The sequence below is a fragment of the Gopherus flavomarginatus genome, chromosome 3 (genome assembly GCF_025201925.1).
Source record: "Gopherus flavomarginatus isolate rGopFla2 chromosome 3, rGopFla2.mat.asm, whole genome shotgun sequence".
NCBI lineage: Eukaryota > Metazoa > Chordata > Testudines > Testudinidae > Gopherus > Gopherus flavomarginatus.
The window spans coordinates 158746265-158766538 of record NC_066619.1 but is presented as its reverse complement, the minus strand read 5'-3'; the positions used below and the strand labels follow the sequence as shown (position 1 = coordinate 158766538).

At 40.4% G+C, this 20274-nt stretch overlaps 1 protein-coding gene and 2 long non-coding RNA genes across 8 annotated transcripts in view; 2 read left to right on the top strand and 1 right to left on the bottom strand.

Annotated features, from left to right (window-relative positions):
- LOC127047207 (uncharacterized) overlaps positions 1-20274 on the top strand; it is a 117417-nt gene that overhangs the window by 61222 nt on the left and 35921 nt on the right. The window lies entirely within an intron of this gene.
- Positions 1-20274, top strand: part of LIN54 (lin-54 DREAM MuvB core complex component) — a 62475-nt gene that overhangs the window by 30803 nt on the left and 11398 nt on the right. For 3 of the 5 annotated variants that reach the window (XM_050945135.1, XM_050945134.1, XM_050945136.1), the window contains exons 3-8: positions 4740-4860; positions 9193-9338; positions 9459-9617; positions 17570-17786; positions 19427-19503; positions 19716-19913. In XM_050945135.1, coding sequence (XP_050801092.1) covers positions 4740-4860; positions 9193-9338; positions 9459-9617; positions 17570-17786; positions 19427-19503; positions 19716-19913 — 918 coding nt within the window. The remainder of the gene's footprint in view (positions 1-4739; positions 4861-9192; positions 9339-9458; positions 9618-17569; positions 17787-19426; positions 19504-19715; positions 19914-20274) is intronic. The other 2 variants (XM_050945138.1, XM_050945137.1) reach the window with 2 other exon arrangements.
- LOC127047209 (uncharacterized) lies at positions 5347-9182 on the bottom strand. 2 transcript variants are annotated; one of them, XR_007773331.1, is made up of 3 exons: positions 8611-9182; positions 8257-8405; positions 5347-6087 (listed from the first exon to the last, which is right to left on the bottom strand). It is a non-coding gene; the product is annotated as an uncharacterized LOC127047209 (long non-coding RNA). The 2 variants fall into 2 exon arrangements; XR_007773330.1 differs by lacking the exon at positions 5347-6087 and adding an exon at positions 7236-7930.

Genomic DNA, 20274 nt, shown 5'->3' with positions numbered 1-20274 from the left:
ATATGACAGAATACTGTGTATAGGTTAGCTGTATTTGCATGTATAGGTCAGAATCATCTAGCATATTCTTGCATAAGCATATTCTAATCTAACAGATAAGGGCAAAATCTGCCTTTAGATACATGCATGCTGTTCCTACTGAGCTGTGAGTGCACATCCCAGGGCAGAATTTGACCCTTACTGTAAATAAAGACACTTGCAAAGCAACCTGTTTATATTCTCTCAGGAGCAGAGAGCTGTATGCATTTCTCTTGTGATATTGCCACATCACATTTCCTTAGGGGAGAGCTGCTTACAGGGAAGATTCTTCACACTCCAATTCAAAGAAACTAGTAGGACTGGTCAGAAACTCCACTGGAAAATACTAGTCCAGGGGTCGGCAACCTTTCAGAAGTGGTGCGCCAAGTCTTCATTTATTCTCTCTAATTTAAGGTTTCATGTGCCAGTAATACATTTTAACGTTTTTAGAAGGTCTCTTTCTATAAGTCTGTAATATATAACTAAACCAGAGGTAGGCAACCTATGGTATGGCACATGAGCTGATTTTCAGTGGCACTCACATTGCCCAAGTCCTGGCCACCGGTCCTGGGGTCTCTGCATTTTAATTTAATTTTAAATGAAGCATCTTAAACATTTGAAAAACCTTATTTACTTTACATACAACAAGAGTTTAGTTATATATTGTAGACTTATACAAAGAGACTTTCTAAAAACGTTGAAATGTATTACTGGCACGCGAAACCTTAAATTAGAGTGAATAAATGAAGACTTGGCACACCACTTCTGAAAGGTTGCCGAGCCCTGAACTAAACTTTTGTTGTATGTAAAGTAAATAAGGTTTTTAAAATGTTTAAGAAGCTTCATTTAAAAATAAATTAAAATGCAGAGCCTCCCGGACTGGTGGCCAGGACCCGGGCAGTGTGTGTGCCACTGAAAATCAGCTTGTGTGTCGCCTTTGGCACGCGTGCCATAGTTTGCCTATCCCTGTACTAGTTCATCAAACTTGAAATTTCTTGCGAAAGCAAGTTGGGTTTGATGAACTTTAGCTGAATCAGAGGCAGGATTCTGTCAGAAACCTACCTGGTTCCCTGCCTGCTGTGGAGCTGGAGACCCTGGAAGCCTTAGCTCTGACCAGGGTTCAATTCCCAGCTCCACCTCAGGGAATATGGAAGTCCTGGGATGGGCTTCCAGGATCTGCAGCTCCAGGGCAACCCCCCATGCTGGCTGCTCCAGACTGGAGACCACAGGACTTCCAGACTGCCGGGCCGGCTGGGTATTTGGGATGCCCTGGAAGCTCTTTGGTTCCTGGTCTGGGGCAGCCCACATGGCAAGGCTGCTCTACAGCTGCAGAACCTGGGAGCCCTGGGTAGTTGCTGAGTAAAATGGACATTCTTGTAAGACACAAGTAAATAGAATTAGTTGCACTCTGTTTCTGCTGCAATTATCCCCTCCTGCTCCCCACTCTGTCCCTGATCTCCCCACTACCCAAGCTTGCAACCCCTTGCTTCGCAAAGAAAAACAACCACCACCAAAACTCTGGTTCGAGTGTTCCTAAAATATTTCACATGAGCAGCAGCCTGATATATGGCAGTGCTTTAAAACAAGATGAATCACTATTTATTAGTAATACCTAATGTCATTTCAAACAAAGGTGTTCCTGCTAGATGTGGATTGTATGCTGGACTAGCTTGACTTTTTGACATCACTTGTCACTTCAGAGAGTAAAAGTAACTGAATTATTGTAATAGTCCAGAGCAAGTGTGACTGATTTCTGACAGGGCAGAGACAATTTCAGGGGGTGTATTAGTAGACAGATATTTACTGTTACAGGTGTGTGTGCATTTATAATACTTTTTTAAATTGTACAAGCAATTTTACTGAAAAATCTCTTTAAAACAAATGTATTTTATGATTTTAAACATATCTATTGTAGTATCTATTATTAGAGCTAAGTCTTAACTTTCATTAAATCTACATGCTACATAATTATACGCTGCAATGTAGATGAGATCTGCTCTTTCCAAACAATTAAATACAATGTACTAATAATATTTTTTTCTCTCAAACTTCTGTTGACTAATTTCTGTCTCCCTTATGTTCTAACAAACTTTCATTTGGGCTAATAGTAAATTTTATCTCATTTTAAGGCTCTAAAATGATATGAGCTGCATACTATATTATAGTCTATATTTTCTTTCCACATTTTTTAAAGATATTTCGATCTTTTGGTTCTGTTCTTTCTGAAACTGAAGAGAAAATCAGTGCCAAGACATAGAGTAGTATGTCAGTATATGTGAGGAGAATAAATCTCCAGGCCACAGCTGGACTTGATCCACGGACTGAATAAGGTAGAGCTTTTCTCTCTGGAATAATTTTGCACTGCAGCACAAAGGAGTGCATGGTTTCTGTTAAATGAGATCTGTTTTCTAGCTGTGTCTGGTTTTAAAACCATCTTCCCTTAGCTGCTATTGGCTGAGTACCAGTGAGGGAGGACAGAGGCATGGTTTGTTTTACTAGGGAGGTTTCATTGTCAAGACAGTAAGACTAAATTCCTTGAAAAGGACAGCAGCCAATGTGCTAGGATGATTCTCCAGACAGTTACAGGCCTAATGCCTCCCACAGCCATTGCTAGATGTGAGCACTGACTCCCCTAGTGGTGCTGTCTGTATAACTCCTATCACAGAATACACTGCTGTGATCTGAAATGACCCAACTGCTAGTTTTTGTTTGAAGGTCTTGGAGCTGATGGTGTGCTGATGCAGATCAATTTTAAAACGGCAGCATTTCTTAAAAACAAAACACTATGGGTGCTTTTAGTCAGTGATTACTATAACTAGGGTTTTCTATAGGAGATCACAGAAATTAGCCCACTCGGCAATAACTTCCTCTGAACGGTCTCTTTACTGTGGCCATATAAAATCATAATTTACATATCCAAATCCTTGCAGTGTTTATAGATTTTATTCTCTGTAGGTTACTCTAGAGTGAAATGCAATTGTGGTTTTGATCCCAAGTTTTAGGGCCTGATTCTCTACTCTGCTGTCAGTTTTATGGTGTGGCAACTCCATTCAAGTCACTGGAATTACACTTGTGTAAATCTGGTGGTGGTGAGTGGGAAAAATAAACTTCTAATCTACCACACTGGTAATTGTCAGGGCTGACTTTTGGTCAGAGTGCCTAATAGGGGAGCCAAAATTTTTCTCCGATCAACTTGGCTCACTTCCAAAACCATATAATTAGGAAGGGATGTTCTGAAAGCTGGAAATGACATTCTTACCGCAAGGTGTTTCACCACTGACACACTCCAGCTTCATTACCTCTTTCCACTACATGACTATTTGGGGGTGGGCTGAAAGATCCCAGGGGCTTTGAACATCCTGTTTATATGTTTTCTCATCCCAAGGTGAGATGTGAGGGATGGGGGAGATTGTAGGATTCTTTTATCCCATTGGCAGAAATGGGGGAGGAGGGGAGGCTAAAGAGGAACTAGACCATGACCTTGTAACTTAAGGGACAACTGGATAGAGATGCGCTCTGTTGTCCCACTGTCATCCAATCTGTCGGTATTTGGGGACCAGCAACCAGGCCATTCTTGCTCCAAAAGGTCCTCTTATGCCCCCCCAATTCCCCTTCTGTTCATTTAGAGTATATGCCCTCCTGACCCTTGCTCCCACACAATGCCCAGAAGCTAAAGGTAGAACCATGCCTACTTGCCATATCTAGAATACTGAGGCTGTGGACCTCAATTTATACCTGCTGACTGGTAACAGTTAGCTGCAGGGAGCTTTTGTGGCCAGCAAATTAAAATATATCCTAGTGACTGGAGGAAAGTATCTTAATTCTAAATCAGTAACCCACAACTCTTTGCCAGCTGACTACCAGTATCAGATTTGATCACTGTGACTAACACAATCTAGTGTTCTGTTGAGGAGGTCAGGTTTTGATTTCCATAAATTGGATGGGGAGATGAAAGGCTTGTTTATAAATCTTCAATTCTACCTGAATTCCCTCAACCAGCTAAAATTACCTGTCTCTTATCAAGCCGTATTTTGGAAGACTTGGATCAGTCTTCACAGGTATGGAAGGTTCACTGCAGAAAAAAAGTACCCTTCATTTCTGTGTACAGATCATTTGCAGCTATTTAAAAATAAGTATCAAAATTTCCCAGAGATTGATAGCGTTTCTTACAATAGATGCTGAACATGGTTTCCCCATCACCAACTGTGCGGTAGAAATGTGCTTCCAGGTTGGGATAGATGGAGTAACATTTCCAAAACACAGTTTCTTTCAATGACTCAGACTTGGAATAAATACATTTTGTAACTTTTTAAAAATCACGCACTTCTGTATCCGCGAATATGCTCCAACTTCTTAAATAAAACTGGGTGAGCGTGGAAACAATTTTAGGACTTCTGCCCGAGGGTCTTTTGTGACCAGACATATTTTGGAAGAGATTCACTCTATCTGGAAAAGAAATACTGTGGCTATGCTGCACCTTTGTTTACTTCACTGGCTGACCAAATGGCACTAATGACAAGCTAATTCTCTCCCTAGGGAAAAATTGAGGTGTGAGTGGGAGGGAAACAACAGCAGAATATTATGGATGAATCACTTCTTCTCAATTATATGAGTGTTGTCCCTCCCCTTTATTATGAACCTAGCAAAACTGTATTTCAAATCCCTACTCTATGAGGTTATTTTAAAATTCTTTTCTCTCTTTCTCTCTGTCCCTCTTTCAGATTGCTAAGAAGACCCGAACACCAACTTCTGGCCCAGTAATCACCAAGCTGATCTTTGCAAAACCAATTAATAGCAAAGCGGTTACAGGACAGACAACTCAAGTGTCGCCAGTCATTGCAGGTTGTACTTCTTTATGACTTGTTTTGCTGTGCTGTTTTTCAAGGGCTGTGGAATGAAATGGTGATCCTGAATAAAAATCTTGCAGTTCACTTATTGTAGCTTTTGATGCTATGTGAAGTGCATCACATTTCAGAATTTTAGAAGTTTAAAAGAACTTATAGCTAATATGTAGCTGCTTAAGATGGTACACCACATCTGCATGTTTTTATTTTTATATCAGACTTCAGTCATTCAGATTGCTAGCTGTGAAGGTATTTGCATATTAATAAACTTTAAAATTGCTAATAAAAACTAAACAGATCAAATATGGATAATACAGTATTTATTTTTATGCAATTCACAAAAGCTATGCAAGACTCAAAGTACTTTGAAATAATGTTAAACACACAATCATGTGTATAAGAAGGAAATTGTACCTTATTAATAACATTGGCTCTCTTTGGCTAAAGCCTGGAATGATGTCTCTGAGACAGTGGGAATGAATTAGGTCAATAAGTGTATACTGATGTAGATCATCAGCAGGTGTGTTGAGTCACACCTCCTTATTTTAAAATCCTATACTGTATAGCAGTTGCAGGGACACAGCGAACTTGAAGCCTTAGAGTTTAAAAAGTAGCTTAAAGTCTTACGCCTGTCCTGGAGTACGGCTGCCAGTTTTTATGGTTGCACAAGTTCACCTTCTGTATTTTCTTAAGATGCTTTTCTTTTCCCTGATGCTATGTGGAAAAAATCCTCACAGAGAAAATGGACTGACTGATTCACTATGCAGAAAGCGCTAGCAAGTGTGTAAAGTGAACGAACTGAAAAAAGAAAGCAAATTATGTTTTCCTCTAATATTTTCCATGTATTGTAATTGTAAATGTTACTTGTTGCAGACAGTATTCTCAGACAGAAATGTGACTTTAAAGCTTACAGTGCCACTTTAATGAAATTGTATGGTGTGTCCACATATAGGTGCTTACTTTCATAGAAATGTCTATAAATATAAACAAACATGACGAGAAATGATTTTCTACTTTGGGAAATAATCAGCTTGGTTTTGCCCTCTCCATTTTGTACTTTCAGCTCTTCTAGACCGGTGGTTCTCAGGCTGTGGTCTGCAGACCATGTCTAAGGGGTCCATGAAATACTTAGACTGAAAACTGACTGAACAGAATTCAACTATATATAATACAGAGAGCAGATTTCCAAAGGGGTCCACAACGCCGTTCGAAATTTGTTAGGGTCCTGCAAATAAAAATAGGTTGAGAACCACTGAAACAGTGTACATTCAGTGTTCAGTTCCATTGCCTACATAAATATAAAAGTAAGATCCAGGAGATGCTGTAAATTATCTCTTAAAACAAATATGAAAGATAAGGAATCCACAGAGCTTGGAAATAGGCTGCTGTTCAACTTCTACCAGACTGACAGAGCCTCTTAGGCAGCAGTCCTGTGCAGTCTGATGACTTACTGAACTTTATGCATAAGTGGCCCATGAAAAGACACAACTATCTCTGCAAGGTTCCTTTTAACTTTTTATCCATATAAGCTGCATGTAATATGAATTACAACCCTTTTCTTATCTGGCTTTGCTTCCTGTTCCTTACTCCTGCACCTGATCGTCAGTTTAAGTAGTATTTCTTTTCTTTTCGTGGTTTCCATGCTTTTCTGAAAGAAAGTAGCTTATGCTTTCCTTTCTCCGCTCTCCTAAAATTTGGTCTTAAACTTCTAGATGGGAACTTTATTAATGGTAACTTTGTTTAAAAAAAAAACCTCGAAACAAACAAACAAAAAACTTTGCACAAAACCATATTAAATTTTCACTAGTAATATATGAAAGAGTGGAAATTAGCTAGGACTATAGCAAGAAATTTACATGTAAGAACATGCCATTTTATAATTTCTGTTAAGTCTGTTTCCACTGCGGTTCTTGGAAGCGCTTGCATTGGAACAGAAACACAAAATCGACAATTAATTCAGTATTTTAAAAGATTTGTATTTCAACTTCATTTTTCTTTTAAACCAATGTGCTAGAGAATCAGGACTTCTTTCTCTCAGTCCATACAAGATAAGTGTCACTGATAGGTAGAACTCCTTTTCTGAAAAGGGGAAAAATGTTTTTAAAGATGTGTTCACCAAGCTTGCCAGCTGAGAGAGTCTCTGGCCTTCACTCACAGGGAGGGTGTGGCACCTGTGCTTGCTGATATTTTTAAGCTGACTGGGAGGATCTTACAGCTTCTAGCTTTTAGCTTCCTAAAGTTTAAAGTAAATGTAAACAATTAGGAAGGAAGGAGAAACAAGAGTGGTACTCGGGATAGACAGAGAAGGGGAAAGCTGATATCTTCAGAAAAACAAACTAGAAACACTGAAAAGTATTGAAGGTGAGGTTTTCATATCAGGTTTGTAAGAACATCATGTTTCTTCATTTAAGGGCTATTAGTAACAGTGGAGTTATATTTTTTTCATTGTACATTTTTACTAAACTTATAGATAGGATCATTTTTTAATCTTGTGTATAGACTCCCTGGGGTAGGGGATTTTTCACTAGAATAATGCTGTTTCAGGGGGCTCATGGAACCCTGTTGACACGTGTCTGTCATCTTACTGCTCAATTCTTTCTCTTGTCTTTGGCCCTTGCCTGTAGAGCAAATACTTTCATCTTAATCAAAAAGTCAGGGGAAAGTAACATGGCTTTTTAAATATTTGGTGCTATTGTACATGGAAGATGTGAGCACAGGGGAGCAGTTGATCTCAGTAGTTCCCATTCCTGCTGGAGCACCCATTTGTAATAGGCTGGTGGACTGGTGTCACACCAGTATTCCCAGTGTCATAGTTTCTTGCTCTGCATGCTGACTCCAATTGCCACCATTTCGTCTTTTATTTCCATTTTAATTACTTTGTTTTATTTCATGTTTTGTTCTGTCTCTCACCAATTTCCCCCCCATTGCCTCAGGGCCGGATTTAACTCCTATTGAAATAAATTAATGGATGTGTTTCCAGTGACTTCATTGGAAGGTAGATTGGGGCCACAATAGCCATAAGCTACTCAGTGTGGGCATCCAGTGGTTGCTGTGTCAACCTGGGCTACCTGCTGGGAGAAGAGAAGGTTGGGCTAGTGAGCTGCTCCTTATACACATGCCCTGTTCCCAGGGGCTGCTGTAGGAGCAGGGTGAGAAGGCTTTTAAGGAGCCAGCTATCACAAGCACAGAGGCGTGTGTAGATAATTAACTTTGGATATTTTTTTTCTAAAAGCAAGCTAAGAAAAATGGACTATTACCTAATGCAGGCTGCCAGTTTTGGGGCCTAAACTCTTAATTATATCCCTCCTAAGGTGAATGCAAATGGAAAAAAATCTTTCTAAAATTAATAATTAGGTTGGATACTTGTATCCCTATTTTACAAAATATTTCTTACCAATATAAAGTCAGTCCCATATGAGCGTCAGCTCCTGCTTCCTACCACATCTGCTCTGCTGCCATCCTTTGTGTTCTGTTGATTTGGCAGCAGGGCTAAATCAGCAGTGCACTTGCCAGCATCAAACTGTATGTGACCCTCCATGTTTTCTAATAAAATAGAGATCAGATAGTGGTGCCACTTGTTTAAGCTTGTTACCTTTGCCTGTCATATCGGAGCAGATGTTTGGTTGCACTTTGATCTGGGGATAGCACATTTACATTGTTCAGTGACACATAAAATACAAGAAACTAATCCCGAAGGAACAAACTTACAACTAATGTTTACAGATAAACTAACCAAAACTCCCCTTACCATCCTAAAATAGCTCATTTCTGCTGGTTGGCTTTTTAATCCTTCAATGGGTTGTCTTGAATACTCAGAATCATCTTTTGAGTGTGCTGGTCTTCCTGAAAAATGGGAAGGTCACTGGGTGTTCGCGCAGCAGGCATTTATCAAGAGGGCTGGGGCAGGATGATAGTAAGTCTCATGCCAGAACTAGCTATTTGTGTAGGGCACCATGATGTCAGAGTAGTGCAGAGAAGATTGAGCTAAAACTCAGCTCTGAGAGTAAGGAATAATCAGTGAAACATATTGAAAATATCAATGTAAATTTAACTTTTCAAGGTATTTTTAGACATGAGGTTTATTTGGAAAACTCTCAAAAGCAATGTGTTTGCTTCTAAGGCAGTTTGACTATTTTCTTGCCCATTAAACATGATCTAAATAACATTGGTGTCGTTCCACTGATATCAAGGTAACTTTCCCTTTGAGGTGGTGCCGAGATGCATAGGCATTCTGTTAGCACCCATGATATGGAAATAAACCTTTTACTTGTAAGGCTGTCATAAACAAACTTATAAGTGATTAGGGTGACCTTGTGCCTCTTGTTTACAGGTAGGGTTCTTTCACAGACTGCTCCGGGAACGCCACCAAAGACCATAACCATCTCTGAGAGTGGAGTTATTGGGCCTTCTTTAGGTTCTACAACGCAACAGACACCAAATAAAATAGCTATCTCCCCACTGAAGTCCCCTAATAAGGTAAAACACCTTGCCTTTTGTGTCAGTGTGGTGTGTATGTATGCAGTGCACTGAAGAACTTCAGTAGTATGGAATTGTTCACTGCAGAATGAATTTAACCAGCTTCTTCATTTTGCTCAGCAGCTGACAATGGTGTCGGTGGCCTCGCAGCCTCCTAACTCCCCTCAGAAGACGGTGGGTGTTCCTCTGAATGTAGCCTTAGGACAGCAGATCCTCACAGTGCAGCAGTCAGCACCCTCTTCCCCTGGCAAGGCCATAGTCAACCATACAACTGCTCAGGTATATATTGGCTTTCCGTGTACTATACAGTTTTATCTTCCATGAGTCAGCTTCATTTTCCACTCTCTGTCTGAGAGCACTCAGCTGTCACAGGGGTGTTCTTGTTCATGGGGACTGTCAGCCACCAGAAGCATCACCCTGTGGAGCAGGCAGGCTTACTACCCAGAGCCAAAATGAATGCTATTAAATCTGAGATCACTAGGCGTGCAGAGGGAAGTCAAGCAGTTGGACAATGACTTATCAAAGCTGGGGAATTGAATGGTCCATCAGCTGCTTTTTAAATAGAAGAACAAAAGCTGAATCCATAAGTATGTCAAAAGGACTTGAAACTTGTTTTACTGGTTATCTGTAGAAAGCCTCTCTCTCTTTTTGGTTTGAATCTCAGAGGTTTTGCATACCTCCTGGGAGACTGGGGCACTCTGCTCTCCACAAATCAAGCCCTAATCTGTAAGGTTGTACCATTTCTTTATACAGAATTGTTTCTTCTTTCAAACTGTGGTGTCTTCCACAAATATAGAAGTCTTTGAGCAAGCCAATCCAGTGACAGTGAACTCAGGGTTTTCAGGCTGTTGAATACAATGTGATAGCAAAGGCTGGTTTTGAAAACCCGCTACTTCCACAATTTGTTGCAAGTGGAAAAGGAATAATGTGTTCAAAATCAGCTGAAGAAGGTGCAGAGTGAGCCGGTTTGAGCCTTTTGGGGAATGGAGGTTTTCCCTCATAACTTTGCAAACTGATTCATTGCCTATTTCATATCTTCTCAGTTTATTTTTTCTTTTATTTTACTTGGTACTAACACACTATCAAGTTGCCCCACAGGTCCTGATTGTACAGCTGCTACGCACATGAACTCCTGTAGAAATCAATGGGAGTTCTGTGCCTAAAGAGCCTGCAGAACTGGGTCCATAGTGAGGATTAGCTCATACCAAGTTTTAGGCTGTGTATTGCAGGAGCCTATAGCTTCAGTACACAGCACTTCTGCCAAAGATCACTCATTTATCTCTGTAGATACGTGTTACTCTCATCATTGTGCTACTTGAGCCTTATTAGGCAGATGATATTATCTGGTTTGCATCTTCTTCTTTTATTAAGGACTAGAAAGAAGCGTGGATTGTGGTTGAGTAAATTGAACTTTAGCAGCTGGATACCTTGATCAATGTGTAAGTAATAAGGGACAAGCACACACAAGTAAGGAAAGAGCTAAGGCTACTACTCTGTTTTCACTGAGAACACTTGGTCGAAATACTGCAGGTCTCTCATTTTGCCATATTGGAATCCCCAAGTACCAGGGAACAGTGGACATGGAGCCTTGATCTCGAAGGCACTCATGAAACTAGTGCAAAAGCTGATTTAAAACCAGAACTGGAGTCTAACATCTAGTGAAATCAAACTCTTAACCTTTTTTGCTTCATCCAGCATCTGGTCCCGCACCCTTTTTAGGATGAACAAATATCTCACTCACAGAAAGAATCAGAGCTGACAATAGAGAAAGCTGTCCACCGTTTGTGCTTGCAGAGTATGCTGTAGAAAAGAATCAAGTATTTCCCCAAACTGCTATACATTTGCTAGATGATACTCTGTTGTGCTATATATGGTAAAATAAGGGATTTCCAAACAGCATCTATTTGTTTGGTAGCTCTAAAAGCTAGAGATAATACAAGCTTCTGATGCATAATAGAGACTTTAACTTCTGGACATCTGGAACTAACACTGTGTGGCTCAGCTTGTCTATCTTGAGAGCTGGCTGTTGGATTGTTGTGTGGTATAACAAGACATCACTAGCACCTCTGTTAGGTGGTTTCCTCTTTGTTTCATTTTTTCTCTTTTAAATTTCATCTCAGACACTCCGTAATTATCCTTATAGTAAGAAGCACCATGCAGTGCTGAAGATTGACAGGACAATGGGACAGTACAACCCCAAAAAACAGTCTAGCTCAGCTTAAAAATAATTGTTTCTTTTGGTGAAACAGCTCTCTCTCAAGGTTGTCTCACTACCAACATTTCAGAGTGGTCGCCGTGTTAGTCTGTATCAGCAAAAAGAATGGGGAGTACTTGTGGCACCTTAGAGACTAGCAAATTTATTTAGGCATAAGCTGTCGTGAGCTAAAACCCACTTCATCAGATGCATGCCAAGAGTGACCAGTGTGTCTGACCAGGTTAAAAAAACAAGGTGAGTGAGAATGTCTTATTGAACTAGGTTCTGTTGATGAAAGAGAGACACTTTTGAGCTACACAAACTCTTCTTCAGGTCTGGGCAAGGTACTTAGAGTGTCACAGCTAAATACAAGATGAAACAGATTGTTTAAGTAGTTAACACACATTCTAAGAGATCATTCAAGGTGAAGTGGCCCGTAAACATCTCTGCAGTTATAGGACAAAAATGGGGGCATAGGTGGTTACAAATCACTGTAAATCTGTAACCCACTGACGCCTGCTTTTCCGTCCTATGACTTCAGAGTTGTCACCTTGAATGCTCCCTTAAAATATGTTAACTACTTCTTTTTAGAGTACGTATGATGTGCCTCCTCTGGCACATGACCAGGATTCATCACTGAATTTGGTCCGCTGGTTGGATCATTAGTTGCCCAGACCCAGGCCGGGTACAGACTTGGAGTACAATATGAATGCTGATCCATGCTCCCCTGTTAATTACTTATGCTAAACAAACTGTTCCACCTTGTATTTAGTTGTGAATCTCCAAGTACCGTTTCCAGTAAGAGCACTGTGTAGCTTGAAAGCTTGTCTCTCTCATCAACAGAAATTGGTCCAGTAAAAGGTACTACCTCAACCATATAGTCTCTCTAATATCCTAGGCTACAACGTGGCTACAACAACAATGCAAACAGGTTAAGACAGGCAGCCTCTTCAGCCCAGCCTAGTGGCTATATATTCCAATCACACAGTACATCAGAGGAAAATCTAATGCAGCAATGATTGCTTTGCCCAAGATGAACCGAAGTATCCACAAATAGCTATGGTTACATACTTCTTCCATATACCATGCCTAATAAAGTTTTTACGGAAGCATGAACTAAAAGCTCAAATCTTTCTTTTCAAGGACTCGTTGATGCTTTTTCTGTATTCTGTTCAGGAAGGACTGTGGTTTTCGTGTCAGACTAAGACATCCGTTTATAGACTGTCTTCCAAAGACTTAATTTCACACCATATGTTGACTGAATAGTGTAGGCGGGGGCTTTTCGATGTTGGAAGGATTGTTGTGGTCTGGCCACAACAGGATGCATTTTCTGGCATTGTCTTGTGGTTCACAATTCCCAGCAAAACTTACGTAGTGTGATATTAGGTATATTGGATGTCATGCTGGTTCTTTCTGGGGAGGGAACTTCCTTCAGGTCTCATCAAGAGCCAAAATATTAACTTAGTCTTTTATCGCCGGGACAAACCTTAGTGCAGGAAAATCAGCCTCTTCTGAAAATAGCCATGCAGCTGTGCAATGTAGAAAATGTGACTTCTAGGCACTTAAGGGAATATTTTTAGTTAGCTCTAAAGCAGAAGAAATGGGTTTCACATTAAGCGGGGCAGCACCGTTAGATTTCCAAAGGGGTCTCCTGTTTATGTGTAAGAACTGAGTCTCTATTTTTGCTTCTCTTTGCTCTGAAAATAGCCTTTTCCTGTTGGTGTTTAAATTTGCCAGTAAGCCTGTGTTGCTAAAATACAAAACGGCAATATATGCTGAACCTGATGACTTCCACCTCTGATGAGTTACATTATTCATTTAGCGGTAAACTTGGTTGCTGACTTGCAGAAAATTGTCTGCTTAGGAGCATCCCATATGAGGCTCTCACTGTATTTCAGCCTAGCAAAGTTTGCAGGCTGCTTATTAAAAAGGACTAGTGTAGGTCCATATGTTCTAATTGCCTGTATAAGTAGGGGCGTTGCCAGCAGATCAAGGAACATGATGATTCCTCTCTATTTGGCATTGGTGAGGCCACTTCTGGAGAACTCTGTCCAGTTTTGGGCCCCAAGCTACAAGAAGGATGTGGTAAAATTGGAAAGCGTACAGCAGAGGGCAACAAAAATGGTTAGGGGCCTGGAGCACATGACTTATGAGGAGAGGCTGAGAGAACTGGGATGGTTTAGTCTGCAGAAGAGAAGAACGGGTGGGGATTTGATAGCTGTCTTCAACTACCTAAAAGGGGGTTCCAAAGAGGATGGATCTAGACTATTCTCAGTGGTAGAAGATGACAGAACAAGGAGTAATGGTCTCAAGTTGCAGTGCTGGAGGTTGGATATTAGAAAAAACTTTTTCACTAGGAGAGTGGTGAAGTACTGGAATGGGTTACTTAGGGAGGTGGTGGAATCTCCTTCCTTAGAGGTTTTTAAGGTCAGCCTTGACAAAGCCCTGGCTGGGATGATTTAGTTGAGGATTGGTCCTGCTTTGAGCAGGGAGTTGGACTAGATGACCTCCAGAGGTTCTTTCCAACCCGGAGATTCTATGCCTGACCTCAGAGTACTGATCTTCTGCAGTTGTGTCATTAGTAGGTGACCAGCAAATGTTTTGCTTACGGAAACAAAATGGCTTGACTTTATTAAAGATCATATCATTAACTACTTTGAATGTTATTCTGGAGTGGCAGTTGAATGCTAATGACTTTCTGTGAATGAGGTATCTGTATAATAAAATTCCAGGATTGTCACTCTGTCAGTGTGTTACTTTGAAGCTTGGAAAGTCTGAGTCAGTGTGAGGTGATGGAAACAGGTAAAAGTATGGCTTAGAGCTTTTTTTTTTAAAAATATCACTGGGTTCAGTCATCACTGGGATTTGCTGTGTGGTACTCTCCAGTTTTTAAGTTCCCAGCCATTGCTGGCTTTTTTAGACATGTGGCTTTGTCATTGACACCCATGCGATTACATGGGCTTTCAGGTACTAGTACATTTTGTAATGGCTAGTAAATTCTCAAGTCTCTCATCCTTGCTTGTATAGATTTCTTTCATATCAGTAATAGCTTTGTTAATTTTATTTGTTAATAGTCTGTTAATTTTGTTGCAATTAACGTGACATGAAATTGCACTTTATTCAGCCATCTACCTATCATCCCTTTCAAAGGTGTCTTGTAACTGTCCAGAAACATGTTGTATACAGTGTTGTTGTAGCTGTGTGGGTCCCAGGATATTAGAGAGACAATGTGGATCACGTAATATTTTTAATGGATCAGCTTCTGTTAGTCAGAGAGAGGAGCTTTTCACTTTGTATGTGAGCTTATGTGTTGAATATGCTTGAGATGCTGAGGGTTTCCTACGGTCAATTGGCAAAGGGTTCATTGTAATGTAACAGCAACTCCTACCAGACCTGAAAGCTCATTACACCAAAGCATTACTGCCATGGCATTTATCTATAAATAATGTTGTGTAAGGTATCATATGAAAACAATGATATTAATGACCAATGTATTAAAAGTGAAATGTATGTCTGGATACTTCCTGATATTATGCTTTAAGTTAAGTCTGTAATCAAAGAAAAAACGTGTTTTCTTCCAGACAGGAGGGGAAGATAGTTATCTCCCCCTGTCTCTGATGTAAATTAAGCAGGTTTAGCCCAAGACAATGGGGATTATATTTGCATACTGAGTCAATAGGAAAAGCAAATTAACTGAAGATCAACATAGACAGCATGTCAGCATGGCGTCTACACCCCAAAGAACAAACAGCGGGGGAGAGAGACTTTGTCAGGAGGTATGCTTCGAAGGATACATTTCAAAGGTGAACTGGCCTGTAAGAAGAGTGGGAAAAGACATGATGTTTATCCATTTGCTGAGGAAACCTCTTGTAGGGTGTAGGTGACTTGAAAATCTGGCTCCTGGTATAACTGAATACTAGCAGGCTCTCCAGGAAAAGTTTTAGGTGAGAGACTGTTTTAGATAAGCTTAACTTGCTAAAGTTAAGTTCTATTCTTGTAGAAGCATGTTCTATTTTTTGTTTTATTTGTAACCATGTCTGTTTCTATTAGCTTTGCTTAATATCACTTAATTCTCTGTTCTTTGTCAATAAACTTATTCTTGGTTTTACTTGTAAATTCTTCTCAGTGTTGTAATACTAAAGGGTGAATTCTCAGGTGAGCTACTTGGTAATTTCTGTGAGCATCCAGTGACGGGCTGGAGGAGATTGTTTGGTCGGCTAACAGACAGGGAGGTGTCACCTGGTTTAGTTCCAACAAGTGTCTTTTGCTCAGGCAGTGGGGTAACAAGTTCACCCATAGTTCTGGGCTCCCTGAGAAACTGCAATACCAGTGATGCAGCCTGGTCTTGACTGTTTTGTCTCTCCATTATGTGTATATTTGATAATATGAACTATGGTTTAAGGGCTTAAATACACTCTAGATCTCATTCTCAGATCAAATCCTGCTCCCATTTTAAACCTTTGTTTAATGAACTGTTGGTTATTGCTTGGATACAAGCAATCAATGGACCATAATTAAGTCACCTGAACGTTATAACTTTCAGGGTCTGATCCAAAGTTCATGGAAACAATGAAAGGCGTTCCACTGTCTTCCATGAGATTTGGATCAGGCCCTTTAAAGAACACACGTTACATTTCATATAGTAGTGAAGTTGTTCTCTGACACTGGTCAGCCCTTAAAGGAGGAATGGAAATTCTCTTCCCTCATCGGTCTGTCTGTGGAAACCGCACGTTAGCTATAGCTGTGATTATAGATGATGTTTACTCTGAATTGCTGTTGATAATTAAGGTTACAGCACAAAAAGATTTTAAAAATACCCAAGAAACAACTTGCTCATAAAATCTATTGAGTGGGTTTATGCTTTCAGTGGAATATAAGTAGATCTGGTCTTTGCTTCTGCCCAGAACTGTAGCTGGTGAAATTTGGAAGATGAAGGGGGAGTAGGCAGCTAGGCTGGAAAAGAAATTGAAAGAGCCCATCTAGACAAGACAGTTTCATGGCATGAATCAAAATTTTGGCAGTGGGACTGAAGAGAAAAGAGCAGATTTTAGAAATGTTACAGGGGAAGAAGGAACAAATTTTGTAAGAGCCTGGATACGAGGAGAGAAGGTAAACAAGGGAGTCAGGATTTGGAGCTTGAGAGATGAGGAGGATGGAAAAGTGGTTAGCAGTGATGGAGAAAGTCAGGTGAGCAGCAAATGTGTATATTTAAAATAAATACATGCTCTCTACTCAGTGTGTAGGTTGAAAAAAGCCTGAAATAATGAAGTCTCACATGTTGTTAATGTTCTGCTATCCTTGACTGCGATTTCACATGCATGCTGCCTACCAAATTCCTTTCCTGCTTCCTCTCCCCTTTCTCAAATGCTTTTTGCTCTGGCTTCTGCTCCTGATTTCATGGATTTAAACTTGTTTACCATGTTCTCAGTACTTCCCATTACTTCCTTTTTGTCCTTAGCCAGCCCATACACTATTGCCCACTGCTTCAAAGCCTCAGGGTTCATAGCCTCAGTTCCATTTCCAGTTGGAGGCTGCATGGTGACATGTAGGCTTCCTATACTGAGCTGTGGAAGGGGATGCTGTACATAGGCAGAGCTGAGTGTTGGAGCGACAATGCCAGAGTGGGACATCCACTTCCACACAGACTGAAAAATCATAAAATTGAATTTGTTTTTATTCACCATAGTTTGGGGGAAAGCACTTTCTCAAAGTGTCTGCTGTATAGTTCGTGTTTATTTGACATTGGCTCTTGATTGAGTGACAGTTGGTTTTGCTTATATGGATGATTCTGGTGATTTGGGAGTCTGGTATAATGGTTTGAGAATGGGACCGAGCTCCCTTGGTCTTGCTACCGACTCCCTCTGTGTCCTGGGAACTTAACCTTGCTGTGCCTCGGGTTTTCAGTGGATAATAGTGATGTGCTTCACAGAGGTACTGTGTGGGTTAATGAATTGTTCCCTAGCAAATGTAGGGATAGAAACGGTGACACCTCCCTACCGCTGTCAGGTAACTTTGTGCTGCCTGTGTTGTTTAACAGGCTGTGAAGTCAGCAGTACAGACCATCACTGTGGGAGGAGTGAGTACATCTCAATTTAAGACCATAATTCCCTTGGCAACGGCCCCCAATGTTCAGCAGATTCAGGTACCTGGAAGCAAATTCCACTATGTCAGACTTGTTACGGCCACAACAGCCAACAGTTCAACCCAGTCAGCCAGTCAGAATCCTAGTACCAACACACAACCTCTTCAGCAAGGTCAGTGGTGTCCATTCATACCCTATTTTATTTGTCTAATTTAGGTTTATTAAGCACTAACAAATATCTCCCCCCCCACACACACACACAAAGGGTAAATAAAATGTCAAATGATATAAATCTGTGGCCCTGGCCAGCTGTGCTAGTTTTGTACCAGGCCCCTGGCTTTGAAAGGCTCTGTATCCCATTACCAACTCCAGGATGCGTTTGGAAATGCTGTGATGTTCAACTCCTCATTCCCTAGAGACTGGCTCCTGAGGTGCCCGATATGCTGTTGTTCCCAGGGAAGAATGTCAGCCACTCATCTGCTTGTTGGGTGATTGTTGCAAGTCTGATACTCTGTCCCTGTCTTGGTATGCCCAAATGTGAAATCTGAGCAATGCCATATATGCCTCACTGGGATGTTGTGAGGATTAATTAATGTTTGCCCAGCCTGTTGAGATCCTTTGATAGACAGTGATTTAGAACTGCACAGTACCCCTTGTTTTTACCATGCATTTTCTGGTGATGGTGATGGAATGGACAGTAGCAGCCAGAAGATTTCACACCTGTTCTCCCCTTTGCAGATTTACATACCACTCCCATTAATGCCAAGAGGAGCTCTGCACATAGACTGATGAGAAGTGTTGGTCTTAAATGTATGCAGTTTGCTAGGTGGCAGTACTGAATATTTAGTAAATATGTTATGTTGGCATAAATTAAAGGGCAAGGGGAATACGTTGGTGAGCAAAATTGGGGGAGAAAAGGCTGCCTAGAGAGTCTTGTTTAAGGGGAAAATGTAAGATCCAATTTGACCCTAAATTTAGGTTTTGTGAAAACAAACTTTGACCAGACTTTAAGACAATTGTTTTGAACAGTTGCCATACATTTATTTTGAACTGTTCCCTTATATTATATACATTCCAATAGAAAATAAAATCCTGTAATGTTTTAGTGCAGACATTGCAGCATAGCACTAATACTATAGTAAACTGAAAGTGAAATAGATTAGAGTGAAACTGTTAGTTTTTGCATTTCTTGCTTTCCACTTGGACAACCAGCATAAATAGTGAAGAGTTAATCCAGTTTTAAAAACCTTTTGTTCCTTACAGTAACACTGGTTTTAAAAAAAAGTTAGGTTTTTTTGATCTACCAGTATTCTCCCAGGGCCTGATCCTGAAAACACACACTTCTCTTTATGTGCTTGAGTAACCATCATTCATTCATTGGTGCTTCTCATGTGTGTCAGTGCTTGACTGGGGCCTAAGTGAGAGAGCTCTAGAGAATCAGCTGGCAATTGCTTGCAGTACTATGTTTCCTGCAAATAACAGGTTTAGCTCTGTTTTCAAAGAGCTACTGGAAAAAAACTGTAATAAAATAATCACTTTATAAATTAAGTCCACTCTCAGTGCACAAGTTAAAATGTAAAAACAAGTAGAACAACAGTAAATAAACTGAAATAAACAGGATGTAACCCAAATAAAATGTTACAAGCATAATCAAAATACATTTTAAAAAGGCAATAAACGCCACCATCTTACATACAAAAGTAACTGTTTATTCTATGTATGTGAAAGTGATAAATTGCTTCAGGATTAAATTCTAGAGACTCTTTATAAATGTGCACATATAGTGTGACATGGGATATTGTTTCTTTTAAGCAGCTAAGCCAGTGGTGGTGAATGCAACTCCAGTGCGGATGTCTGTCCCAATAGTACCAGCTCAGACTGTCAAACAGGTGAGTTCAACATGAAATCCATATTGTAGTCTCATTTCAGCTGGCAAACAGATGTCAAAATTCTGACTCTGGAGGTAAAATAAGATGATTTATATTGTTCTGCATGGATTCTTGTCTTCAGAATGACTTTTTAAAAAAATGTACAGTGTAGTTTTGTGCAGCGGATAAAAAATGATGTGTTGACAATGTCATAAAGATTTCTTCTCTTCCAGGTTGTGCCCAAACCAATCAACCCAACTTCACAGATAGTTACTACTAGTCAGCCACAACAAAGACTTATTATGCCAGCTACTCCATTGCCACAGATACAGCCAAACCTCACTAACCTCCCACCGGGCACTGTGCTGGCCCCAGCACCTGGCACAGGAAATGTAGGCTATGCAGTTCTTCCAGCTCAATACGTCACTCAGGTATGGTGTTAGCACAGGGCAAAATGATGAAATGGTTTTGATCCCTTCCTTCAATTTAGGGCTTTGGCTTGCCCTTTGCCAAAATGTGGTCCAGAATCAGAATGAAAAGGAATGGGAATTAAATGCATGATTTAAGATTGAAAAGGTCCAGCAGCATGTACAGGGATTTTTGTTGGCATGCTGCGTATAATTGGTAGAGACCTTGTTGTACAGTTCTTCCTGCAACAACCTTCCTTATGTAGGTAAAAAGGATCTGGAACAACACAGGACGTGAATGGCAGGAGGGAAATGATGCAGCAAGATCTTTGTCCTTGGTACAAAGAAGCAATGGAAGAAAGACAATAGGCCAGATTTTCTGAAG